This window comes from Chiloscyllium punctatum, chromosome 6 (genome assembly GCF_047496795.1).
Source record: "Chiloscyllium punctatum isolate Juve2018m chromosome 6, sChiPun1.3, whole genome shotgun sequence".
In the NCBI taxonomy this organism is placed as follows: Eukaryota; Metazoa; Chordata; class Chondrichthyes; order Orectolobiformes; family Hemiscylliidae; genus Chiloscyllium; species Chiloscyllium punctatum.
This window is the reverse complement of record NC_092744.1, coordinates 84234056-84247118: the sequence shown is the minus strand read 5'-3', so window position 1 is coordinate 84247118 and position 13063 is coordinate 84234056. Positions and strand designations below refer to the sequence as shown.

The 13063-nt window shown below is 43.0% G+C and overlaps 1 protein-coding gene across 8 annotated transcripts in view; it reads left to right on the top strand.

The window, feature by feature from the left end:
- Positions 1-13063, top strand: part of thap4 (THAP domain containing 4) — a 107009-nt gene that overhangs the window by 24387 nt on the left and 69559 nt on the right. For 6 of the 8 annotated variants that reach the window (XR_011960956.1, XR_011960955.1, XM_072573142.1 and 3 more), the window contains one exon: positions 9744-9847. The exons of 1 other annotated variant lie outside the window; for it this stretch is intronic. Coding sequence is in view for 5 of the 7 variants with exons in the window: in XM_072573142.1 (XP_072429243.1) it covers positions 9744-9847 (104 nt within the window). In the remaining 2 variants the exon portion in view is untranslated. Of the gene's footprint in view, positions 1-9743; positions 9848-10498; positions 12212-13063 lie in introns of those variants that run through there. One more of the 8 variants, XM_072573141.1, reaches the window with a different exon arrangement.

The window sequence follows — 13063 nt, the reverse complement described above, 5'->3', positions numbered from 1 at the left end:
TGTCAGGCAGGGAGGAAAGGTTCTTCTGAGGGAGCCGTGGTTTAATAAGGAATTGGAGTCCCTTGTTAAAGGGAAGATGGCGGCCTATGTAAAGATGAGGCGTGAAGGTTCAATTGGGCTGACTGAGAGTTATAAGGTAGCCAGGAAGGATCTAAAGAGAGAACTAAGAGCAGCAAGGAGGGGACATGAAAAGTCCTTAGTTGGTAGGATTAGGGAAAACCCAAAGGCTTTCTATAGGTATGTCGGAATAAAAGAATGACTAGGGTAGGAATAGGTCCAGTCAAGGATAGTAGTGGGAAGTTGCGTGTGGAGGCTGAAGAGATTGGGAGGACACTGAATGAATACTTTTCGTCAGTATTCACTCAGGAACAGAACATTGTTGCCGATGTGAATACTGAGTCGCAATTAATTAGAATGGACGGCTTTGAGATATGTAGGGTAGAGGTGTTGGAAATTCTGGAAAGGGTGAAAATAGATAAGTCCCCTGGGCCTGATGGCATTTATTCTAGGATTCTCTGGGAAGAAGGGAGAAGATTGCGGAGCCATTGGCCTTGATTTTTATATCCTCGTTGTCTACAGGAATAGTGCCAGAAGACTGGAGGATAGCAAATGTGGTTCCCTTGTTCAAGAAGGGGAGTAGGGATAACCCTAGTAACTATAGGCCGGTAAGCCTCACTTCTGTTGTGGGCAAAGTCTTAGAGAGAATTGTGAGGGATAGGATTTATGAACATCTGGATGGGAATAATGTGATCAAGGATAGTCAGCATGGTTTTGTGAAGGGCAGATCGTGCCTCACAAACCTTTTTGAATTCTTTGAGAAGGTGACTAAGGAGGTGGACGAGGGTAAAGCGGTAGATGTGGTGTACATGGATTTTAGTAAGACGTTTCATAAGGTTCCCCATGGTAGGCTACTGCAAAAAATACGGAGGTATGGCATTGAGGGTGAGTTGGAGGTTTGGATTAGGAATTGGCTGGTTGGAATAAGTAAGAGGGTAGTAGTTGATGATAAAGGTTCATCTTGGAGTGCAGTTACTAGCGGTGTTCCGCAAGGATCTGATTTGGGACCATTGCTGTTTGTCATTTTTATAAATGACCTGGAGGAGGGGCTAGAAGGTTGGGTGAGCAAGTTTGCGGATGATACGAAAGTCAGTGGAGTTGTTGACAGTGAGGAAGGATGTGGCAGGTTACAGCGGGATATAGATAAGCTGCAGAGTTGGGCAGAAAGGTGGCAAATGGAGTTCAATGTAGGTAAGTGTGAAGTGATTCACTTTGGTAAGAGTAACAAGAAGATGGGGTACTGGGCTAATGGTCGGATACTTGGTAGCGTGGATGAGCAGAGGGATCTTGGTGTCCATGTACACAGATCTCTGAAAGTTGCCACCCAGGTAAATAGTGCAGTGAAGAAGGCATATGGCGTACTGGCTTTTATTAGTAGAGGAATTGAGTTCCGGAGTCCTGAGGTCATGTTGCAGTTGTATAAGACTCTGGTGCGGCCGCATCTGGAGTATTGTGTGCAGTTTTGGTCGCCATACTATAGGAAGGATGTGGAGGCACTGGAACGGGTGCAGAGGAGGTTTACCAGGATGTTGCCTGGTATGGTAGGAAGATCGTATGAGGAAAGGCTGAGGCACTTGGGGCTGTTTTCATTGGAGAAAAGAAGGTTTAGGGGTGACTTGATAGAGGTGTACAAGATGACTAGGGGTTTAGATAGAGTTGACCATGAGAACCTTTTTCCACGTATGGAGTCAGCTATTACGAGGGGACATAGCTTTAAATTCAGGGGTGGTAGGTATAGGACAGATGTTAGGGGTAGATTCTTTACTCAGCGAGTCGTGAGTTCATGGAATGCCCTGCCAGTAGCAGTGGTGGACTCTCCCTCTTTATGGGCATTTAAACGGGCATTGGATAGGCATATGGAGGATAGTGCTGAAAATGTGTTGCTGGAAAAGCGCAGCAGGTCAGGCAGCATCCAAGGAACAGGAGAATCTATGTTTCGGGCATCAGCCCTTCAGGTTCCTGAAGAAGGACTGATGCTCGAAACGTCGATTCTCCTGTTCCTTGGATGCTGCCTGACCGGCTGCGCTTTTCCAGCAACACATTTTCAGCTCTGATCTCCAGCATCTGCAGTCCTCACTTTCTCCTCCCATATGGAGGATAGTTGGCTAGTGTAGGTTAGGTGGGCTTGGATCGGCGCAACATCGAGGGCCAAAGGGCCTGTACTGCGCTGTATTTTTCTATGTTCTACGAAGTGCATAGAGATCATGTCCACCACACTGCCCTCATCAATCCACTTTGTTAATTCTTCAAATAACAAATTAAGTTAGTGAGACACAATTTCCCATACACAAAACCATGTTGACTATCCCTAATGAGTCATTATCTTTCCAAATAAATGTAAATCCTGTCCCTCCGGATTCCCTCCAACAATTTGCCCGCCACCATCGTCAGGCTCACCGGTCTGTAGTTCCCTGGCTTTTCCTCACCACCTTCTTAAATAGTGACACAGATTACCCAACCTCCAGTCTTCTGGCACCTCACCTGTGGCTATTGATGATACAAATATCTCAGCAAGGGGCACAGCAATCACTTCCCCAGCTTTACATAGAGTTGCTTCACATAGAAGTCTAGGAAACACCTGATCAGGTCCTGGGGATTTATCCACCTTTTATGCCATCCAGCACCACCTCTGTAATGTGGACATTTTTCAAGCTGTTACTATTTATTTACCAATGTTGTATCTAGAGCCAGAGAGATGTACAGCACAGAAACAGACTGTTCAGTCTAACTCGTCCATGCAAACCAGAAATCCTAAACTAATCTAGTCCCATTTGTCAGCACCTGGCCCATATCCTATACCCTTCCTATTCATATACCCATCCCGATGCCTTTTAAATGCTGTAATTGTACCAACCTGCATGACTTCCTCTGGCAGCTCATTCCATTCACACACCGCCTGTGTGAGAAAGTTGCCCCTTAGGTTCCTTTTCAAATTTTTTCCCCTCTTGCCCTAAACCTATGCCCTCTTGTTCTCGACTCTTTTCCTACTGCCACCAACCCCCCCCCCTCCCCCCACCTTTGTCTGTTCACCCTATTCATGCCCCTCATGATTTTCTAAACCTCTATAAGGTCACCCCTCAACGTCCGATGCTCATGGGAAGCCAGCCCCAGCTTGTCCTTGTAGCTCAAACCGTCCAAGCCTGGCAACTTTCTTGTAAATCTTTTCTGATCCCTTTCAAGTTTCACAACATCCTTCCTATATCAGATAGATCACACTGGAATGCAGTATTCCAAAAATGGTCTAACCAATGTCCTGTACAACCACAACATGACTTCCTAACTCTGAATGCTATCTCTCTCTCTGTCTATACCAACAAAGCAAAGAAACCAAATACCGCCTTCACTATCCTATCTTAAGTGTGACTCCACTTTCGAGAAACTGTGTACCTGTATTCCAAGGTCTCTTTATTCAGCAACACTGCTCAGGACCTTACCATTAAGTGTATAATTCCTGCCTGGATTTGCCTTTCCAAAATGTAGCGTCTCATATTTAACTAAATTAAACTCCATCTGCCACTCCTCAGCCCATTTGATGAAGATCTATCTTGCATATCTTTCTCCACAGTAAACACTGATGCACAATACTCTCTTACTATCTCCCCCAGATCCTGTGGTTCCCCACACAGGCAGCCTTGCTGATCTTTTAAGGAGCCCTTTTCTCTCACTAGTTACCCTTTTGTCCTTAATGTATTTGTAGAATCCCGATTTGCCAATACTTTTGCATGTCCCCTGTTTACCGTCTGGATTTCCCTCTTAAGTATACTCCTACTGCCCTTATACTCTTGTAGGGGGGATTCACTCAATCTCTAACTATATCTGACATATGCTTCCTTCTTTTTCTTTACCAAAACCTCAATTCTCTAGTCATCCAGCATTCCCTACACCCTTGCTTTTCACCCTAACAGGAACACATTGTCTCTGTACTCTTGTAACCTCGTTTTTGAAGGCTTCCCATTTTCCAGCTGTCCTTTTAACCGCAAATGTCCGTCCTAGTCAACTTTTGAAAGTTCTTGTATAATACTGTCAAAATTGGCCTTCCTCCAATTTAGAACTTTAACATTTTTTAATCCGGTCTATCTTTTTCCATACTGTTTTGAAACTAGTACAATTATGGTCATTGGCCCCAAAGTGCTCCCCAGCTGACACCTTAGTCACTTAATCTGCCTTATTTCCCAAGAATAGGTCACGTTTTGCACCTTCTCTAGTAGTTACTTCCACACACTGAATCAGAAAGGCTTCCTGTGCACACTTTACAAAATCTTCTCCATCCAAACCCTTAGCACAATGGCTGCCCCAGTCTAGGTTTGAAAAGTTCAAATCCCCTACCATAACGATCGTATTATTCTTACAGATAATTGAAATCTCCTTACAAATTTGTTTCTCAGTTTCCTGTTGACTATTGCGGTATCCATAGTACAATGCCAATAAGGTGAATCATCCCTTTCTTATTTCTCAGTTCCACCCAAATAATTTCCCTAGATGATTTCCCAGGAATATCCTCCATAAGTACAGCCGTAATGTTATCTCTAATTAAAAACACCACTCCAGCTTTTCTCTTGCCGCCCTTGCTATCCTTCCTATAGCATCTGTATCCTGGATAATTAAGCTGCCAGCCCTATCCATCCTTGAACTACTTCTCTGTAAATGATATGTGATATTCTGGTCCCACGTTCCTAAGCAAGACAGGAGTTCATCTACTTTACCTATTGGGCATTGAAATAAATGCAGTTTAATTGATCAGTCCTACCTCATTCTCTGATTTGTTCCTGCCTGCCCTGACTGTTTGACTTCTTTTTCCGACTTGCTTCTTTTTCCAAGTGTACCTGTCTCAGGCTGATCTCTCTCCTCACCATCTCTCTGGGTCCCACCTCCTACCTAACTAGTTTGAAAACTCCCGAGCAGCTCTAGCCAATTCCATGCCAGTATATTAGTCCCCTTCCAATTCAGGTGTAATCCATCCTTATACAGGTCACTTCTATCCCAGAAGAGATTCTAATGATCCAAAAATGCGAATCCTTCTCCCTTACACCAGCTCCTCAGCCACGCATTCATCTGCTTTGTCCTCCTGGTCCTACACTCACTGCCTCCTGGCAGTGGGAGAAATCCAGATATTACTACCCTCTGAGATATCTTTGATCGTGGTACCAGAGAGGTAACACGCTGTTCTGATTTCTTGCAGTTGGCCACAGAAATATCTGCCTGTGCCTCTGACTAGAGAGTCCCCTATCAAAATTGGTTGTTTGGAACCTGATGTACTCCTCTTTACATTAGAGCGAGTCTCGGTACCAGAAAACTAGCTTGGTCAGTTTTACATTCCCCTAAGATTTCATCATTCCCTATGTTTTCCTTTTTTTCTTTTGCTTTACTGGGTTCAAGTCAAGTCCAGACATCTTTGCTATGGCAAGCTCTTTGTTTAAATAGGTTCAAACCAATTTAGTGCTTGATCAGTACAGACTAGCAGGTTTATTTAGAGAGACTATCAGTGGTGACTATAATACAATACATAAAGTCTGAGGAACACTTCTGAAGTTGAGATTCATGAATATCGGTGTAGCAATATGATGAGTGCTTAACTGCTCAGTGGTGCTTCATTACAATATGAGGGGGAGTTGACTCAGCATCTAACCTCTGCTGACAAGATGGCAAGTTGTATGTGTTGTAAGATGAGCCCCACACTTGGCTGAATGAACATTAACAGGTTTTATTAAATTGAACTATATTCAAGATCTAGTCAAAGAGGACGTCAGTCCAGACTTTGAAAGGAGCTATGACATGTCAGATCAAATGGAGCTTTTGTATTTATTGTCTGTATGCTAATTAGTTTTATTAAGGGTATCATTTACCCTTTACTGCACCATTCCAATCGTATTCTCCTCACTTGCTATTTTCAAAGCAAAAAGAAACCAATGCACTCTTCTTTCAGCCTAAACTGCACCAAACCAAAAGTTGGGTTCTGAAAGTCACTCTTCAGAAGATAAGCCAACATTCAGTTTGTCTGTTATCCTGAAGGTATTAATTCTTGCTGATGGTTCAATCCACAAGTGCCATCAACCTGTTGGTAGTTCCCTCAAATTATCATTCCTCATACCTAGCTTATTTCAAGTTGACCTTGGATCATTTTGCACCCCTCATCAAGCCTATATACTTGAATATATTTCCCTTTGGGATAATTTACATTCCACCTGTCCAAAGTCTAGGACACTTTGGCCAAGTAATGAAGCTGTGGTAATTCATTATGTGATTACATAGAAATATGGCATAGAAACAAGCCATTTGGCCCAACCTGTTAGTGCTAGATTTATGCTCCAATTACACCGTCTGCTATTTGCCATTGTAACCATTGAATTCCCTGGTATGAGTTCCATGTTCTTACCATGGGTAAAGGTGTCATCATAGCTAGGAAATATTGTCTTATGCTAGGGGAAGCTAACCTGCAAGCTTCATGGAATGTGTGGATTAATGCTTTGAAAATTGACCATGGAATGCTGAATTGATCTTGCCTGTGCTTGACAACATACAGAAAATGTAGAATGAACGATCCAAGTGTTGGGAATTGAGCTTTGAGGATAGATTAGAGAAACTTGTATTGCAGTCTGGGAATTTGAATCACTGTGTTGTCGGGAGTGGAATGTCCCGTTTTAAATAAATAAAAGCTGTTCTGGGACACTAAAAGCAAAATTGGCCAACTGAAGGGCATGCTAGGAAGCACACTGTCAAATTGGACCTGGCCAGACAGATATGAATTGACTAGATTGTATAAGTGAGACAATGCTTTGATGTTTCAGATGGAATAATAGACCGGATTATTGGTAGAACTGTTTTTGAGAAAGCCCAGCTCATAGGGTTGTAACTACAAAGGAGGAATCTGTATGCTGGTTACCAAACCAACATAGTAAGTTGACAGTAAGCCACTCTATTTAAAGGGACCACTCAAATCAGAAAGCCTGACACTGTGGAGACAATATCAGCACAAGAAGCAGGAACCTTGGGAGCAAGACAAACAGCTTCCCTCTTTGTTAGGCCTGCTGTTTTTAAGCCAGTATGAGAACATAGAATTTAAGAACTATAAGGTTACTCAAGAAATAAAGGGAAAGAAGAGTTTCATAGAATTGCATGTATACATCTTGTGTTTCAACGATAATGAACACTTCTCATGATAAACTGCTCATTATCAGTAGGTAAACAAGTAAATCAAACACATGAAAATAATGCTTACAGCATGTGAGTCTGTAATAGATGAGGAGGTGATTCCAAGGTAGTTATATTTGTCAGACATATTTAACATTTCTAGAGATGTAAAGGGTAAAGTTGCCGTAGTCCTACAACATTGAAGAGAGATTATCATCTGAACTTGACAGTTCCAACTGGTGAACTACCTTCTTGAACCGCTGCAGTCAGTGATGAGACACCCATAGAGCTGTCAGGAAGGGGTTCCAGGATTTGGACTCTGGAGGCAGTGGTGTGGTGGTAATTTCACTGAACTAATAATCCAGAACCTCTGGCTAACGATCCGGTGACACATTCAAATGACATCATGATAGGTAAAAAAAAAAATTGAATTCAATTAAAATACTTGGAATTAAAAGCTGCCTTAATGTCAGTCATGTAACCAGTGTCCCTCGTTGTGGAAGCCTGTCTGTTTCACTAATCCTTACATGGTCTGCCTTACAGATGATTCCAGAACAATGCAGTTGATTCTTAACTGTCATTCAATTGTATCAAACCACTATCAAGTCTAAGGAAGTTACCAAGAAGTAAAGATTGTTGCTTTATGTTACATATTAAGTTCTCCGTCTTATACCTCCTGAGTTCGTCCATATTTTTATTGTTTTTATTGAGTTGCTCTGTCTGATGCTGTAACCTTTTAAAAATAAGCCAAAATGCGGTAGAGAGAAGTTTTGTGTGACTCATAAGTGTTATGATGAATTGGAAGTGAATTCTCTCTCTCTCTCTCTCTCTCTCTGTGTTTCTCTCTGTCTCTGTCTGTCTGTCTCTCTCTGTTCTCCCCTCTCTCTCTGTTCTCCCCCCTCTCTCTCTGTGCCCCCCCGTCCCCCCCCCGTGTCCCCCCTCCCCCCGCGTCCCCCCCCCCTCCCCCCGTGTCCCTCCCTCTCTCTCTCTGTCCCCCCCCCTCTCTGTCCCCCCCCCTCTCTGTCCCCCCCCTCTCTCTGTTTCCCCCCCCCCCTCTCTCTGTCCCCCCCCCCCCCTCTCTCTGTCCCCCTCTCCTGCTCGCTCTCGCTCTCAAGCTCGCTTGCTCGCTCTCTCTCTCATGCAGACCTGCCGAAAGAAGGTTCAGTAAATAAAGCCGTACTCTACTATGACTTTGCAAATCAGCCGCAAGTGGCCCTACAGGAAAGAGAAGCAAAGATATTATCAGTATTTTATTTTGTTGTTGTTGTTGTTGTTGAACTGCACGTAGGCTAACCAGGAGGCAACACCAAGTTATTTTATGCTAAACTGGTTCTGTTCTCATGTCAAATCATGATATAAATATAGTGAGCAGGCTGACAACATATTGGAGCATTCTGCTGCTGTTACAAGATTGGGTCATTTGTGTGGGGAGGGGGAGGGTGGGGGAAAGACTAGTGACATGATGTTAATGTCACTGGACTCGTAATCCACAGGCCCAGGCTACTGCGCAAGGGACATTGGTTCAAATCCATGCACTGCCTGAATGGATTTACGAAGCAGACTTAATGTTGACTTTTGAAAGAGAATTTGTTAAAAATATTACAAATATATGGGAAAATAACATTGGGACTAATTGTTTAGCTCTTTCAAAGAGTGAGTATAATTGCAATGCATTAATGGTTTCCTGCAGTGCTGTAAGATCAATGATTCTACTACAGCTGGAATATAAAGCTAGGCTTTGTTGACAACTGTGGTAGTAATCATTTGGTTATTATAAAAACCAATCTGTTTCACTAATATTCTTTAGCTAGTCTGGTCCTAATGAGAGTCCAGATTCAGAGGAGTGGTTGACTCTTAACTGTCCATTGAAATGACCTAGCAACCATCTCCATTCAAATGGGATGAGGGATAGGCAATGTTGGCCTTGTCAGCAAAAGTAAAATTACATTTACAAATTGAGGGAATGGTGAATACATTTGCCTTTGGCGACATTGATTTAATGTAATATGCCTTTTAGAAGGATGGTTTCAGTGTTCTCAATCTTCACTCCCCTGACCCCTGCTCTGGATGGCAGTCTTGTCAGGTGTGATGTATTTGCATTCACATAATGAGTTAGGCCAGATTACGAATTGGTGGTTATCTTGGTCACTGCAGCTGCTTTTGTTTGAGGTGGAATTCTATTTGTCGTTCTTTTCAGAGTTCAAAGTCATTGTTCCTACTTTGTTCAGTTCAAATATTTGCCTCTGGTGTAACATAATTAGAATGAGTTGATGCAAGCTCTGCATGTTAGTATATCTTATGAAGACGTTTCTCGATTATGTTTATCTATAATCAGATGTTGAGTGTTATGCAAATCAGACGAATATTGTTGAAGTGTTAATCAGGTAGTGTTTCTTGCTTCAGAATCATGCAGATCAATAGAGTGCATAATTGGTAGTACCCATCACCTTATCCTGCAGATCAAATTCTCAGTGGTTTGTTGCGCAAATACTGTTATTTTCCTTTTCGGACTGTTTTGATGTTAGCATTATTTTTAAACCGGTGCTTTTCTTCTCAAGGTATTGTGGAAATTGAAGAAGGGGAAGTAAAAGATCAGGAACTGACACTAGCTTCTCAATCTGTAGCTCGAATGTCCTTTGCAAAAGAACCTCATGTCCAGCAGGTAAGAATGGGCTTCAAGCTGCTCCATCCATTCCCTTTCCTGCATCTAAGGTAGTAATGTACTGCTGCGTCTCAGTCTCCCCCTTTCCCATATTGATGCTCTTGTTCCCCCTCTCCTCTCAGGCTGGCAGTTAGTTCGCAATGCTGTTGATGAGCGTTATTTTTATTTGTTTTAGTTTGAGCAATTTAGCAAACTGTCTACTCCTCAGTGAAACTCACTTTGGCAGCTAGATAAGATTGAAATGCTGAATGTTTTTTTCATTTGAACGCACAGGAACCATATGTAGGCCATTGAGCCTGTGAAGCTTGCTTTGCCATTTAATTGGATCATGGCCAGTTGAACACTTAAGGGCCTTTTACCCACACCTACATGGTCTCTGCTATGTTTTCTTTGGGTGTGGGCATCGCTGGCTGGCCAGCATTTATTGCTTGTCCCTAGTTGCTCTTGAGAAGGTAGTGGCGAGCTGCCACCTTAAACTACTATAGTCCATGTGTTGGTGGACCCACAATGTCCCTGGAGTGGGAATTTCAGTGTTTTGAGCCAGTGACGCTGAAGGAATGGTGATCTATTTCCTAGTTAGGATAGAGAGTGGCTTGGAAGAAAACTTGTAGATGATGGTGTTCCTATCTAACTGCTGTTCTTGTTTTCTAGATGGAGGGATCTTTGGTGAATTTCTGCAGTGTGTCTTGCAGATAATACACACAGATGTGACTGAGCAGTGGTGGTGGAGGGAGTGGATATTTGTGAATGTGGTCCCAGTCAAGTGGGCTCCTTTGTTCTAGATGGTGTCAAGCTTCTTATGTATTGCTGAAGGTGCACTCATCCAGCCAAGTAGGGAGTACACTCCTAACTTGTGCCTTGTAAATAGTGGACAGGCTTTGGGGAGTCAGGAGATGAGTTAATTACGCTGTACTGTACTTAAGAGTCATGGTGTCACAGAAGTGTGCAACATGGAAACAGACCCTTCGTTCCATACTGACCAGATAACTCAACCTAATCTAGTCCCATTTGCCAGCACCCGGTCCATATCCCTCTAAACCCTTCCCTTCCTATTTATGTATTTATCCAGATGACTTTTAAATGTTGCAATTGTACCAGCCTCCACCAATTCCTCTGGCAGCTCATTCCATACATGCACGACCCTCTGTGCGAAAAAGTTGTCCCTTAGGTCCCTTTTTATATCGTTCCCCTCTCACTCTAAACTTATGCCCTCTAGTTCTGGACTCTCCCACCCCAGGGAAGAGACTTTGTCTATTTACCCTATCCATGCCCCTCAAGATTTTATAAACCTCTATAAGGTCACCCCTCATCCTTTGACACACTAGGGAAAGCAGCCCCACCTATTCCGCCTCTCCCTATAGCTCAAATTTTCCCACCCTAGCAATATCCTTGTTTATCTTCTCTGAACCCTTTCAAGTTTCACAACATCTTTTTGATAGGAAGGAGACCAGAACTGCATGCAGTTTTCCAAAAGTGGCCTAACTAATGTCCTGTACAGTCGCAACATGACCTCCCAACTCCTGTACTCAATGCTCTGACCAATAAAGGAAAACATACCAAACACCTCCTTCACTAATCTATCTAGCTACAATTCTACTTTCAGAGAGTTATGAACCTGCAGTCCAAGGTCTCTTTGTTCAGCAACGCTCCCTAGGACCTTATCAAGTGTATAAGTCCTGCTAAGGTTTGCTTTCCCAAACCGCAGCACCTCGCACTTATCTAAATTAAACTCCATCTGCCACTCCTCAGTCCATTGGCCCATCTGATCAAGATCACATTGTAATCTGAGGTAACCTCCTTCACTGTCCACTACACCTCCAATTTTGGTGTCATCTGCAAACTTGCTTACTATACCTCCTATGTTCACATCCAAATCATTTATATAAGTGGTGGACCCAGCATCGATCCTTGTGGCACTCCACTGGCTACAGGCCTCCAGTCTAAAAAAAAACAACGTCCACCATCACCCTCTGTCTTCTACCTTTTGAGCCAGTTCTGTATCCAAATGGCTAGTTCTCCCTGTATTCCATGAGATCTAACCTTGCTAAGCAGCCTCCCATGGGGAACCTTGTCGAACGTCTTGCTGAAGTCTGTATAGATAACATCTACTACTCTGCCCTCATCAATCCTCTTTGTTACTTCTTCAAAAAACTCAATCAAGTTTGGGAGACATGATTTCCCACACACAAAGCCATATTGACGATCCCTAATCAGTCCTTGCCTTTCCAAATACGTGTCAATCCTATCCCTCAGGATTCCCTCCAACAACTTGCCCACCACCGACGTCATGTTGCCACTGTATTTACTTGACAAGCCTCATTGAGTTTCTCTGGAAAAGCGCAGCAGGTCAGGCAGCATCAAAGGAGCAGGAGAATCGACGTTTCGGGCATAAGCCCTTCTTCAGGAGTTCCTGAAGAAGGGCTTATGCCCAAAACGTCGATTCTCCTGCTCCTTGATGCTGCCTGACCTGCTGTGCTTTTCCAGTGCCTCGACTCTGATCCCCAGCATCTGCAGTCCTCACTTTCTGCCATTGAGTTTCTCGTCAATGGTAATTCCCAGGATGATATTAGTGGGGAATTCAGTGTTGATAACATTAAAATCAAGGGGCGATGGTTAGATTCTATTTTATTGAAGATGTTCATTGCTTAGCGTTTGTGTGATGTGAATGTTACTTGTCACTTTTCAGCCTAAGCTGGGATATTGTCCAGATCTTGTATGTTGCTTGTTAATGATTCTCCTACCAAAATGCATCACCTCACATTTCTCCAGATAGAAATTCAATTGCCATCTATCTGCCCACTCCACCAACTTGGTTATGTCTCTCTGAAATTCTACACTGTTCTCACGGTTTACAATGCTTCTGCAAGTGTTGAAAGAGCCCCTTGTGTACCAGGATCTAGACTGGTAATATATATCAGGAAAAGCAAGGATCCCATTTCCAAACTATGGGGATCTCCACTGTAAGCCTCCTCCATTCATTACTTTCCTGTCACCTAATCAATTTTATATGCACGCTGCTACTGTCCCTTCTATTATTTGAGCTATAATATTGCTCAAGTCTTGTGTGACCTGTATCCAACGCCTTCTGGAATTCGGTTTACACCACATCAACAGTATTACTATCATTGATTGTTTCTGTAATCTCTTCAACAAAAGCTCCAGGTTAGTTAAACACTATATTTCCTTTCAGAAATGCGGTTGGCTATCGTAAACTGC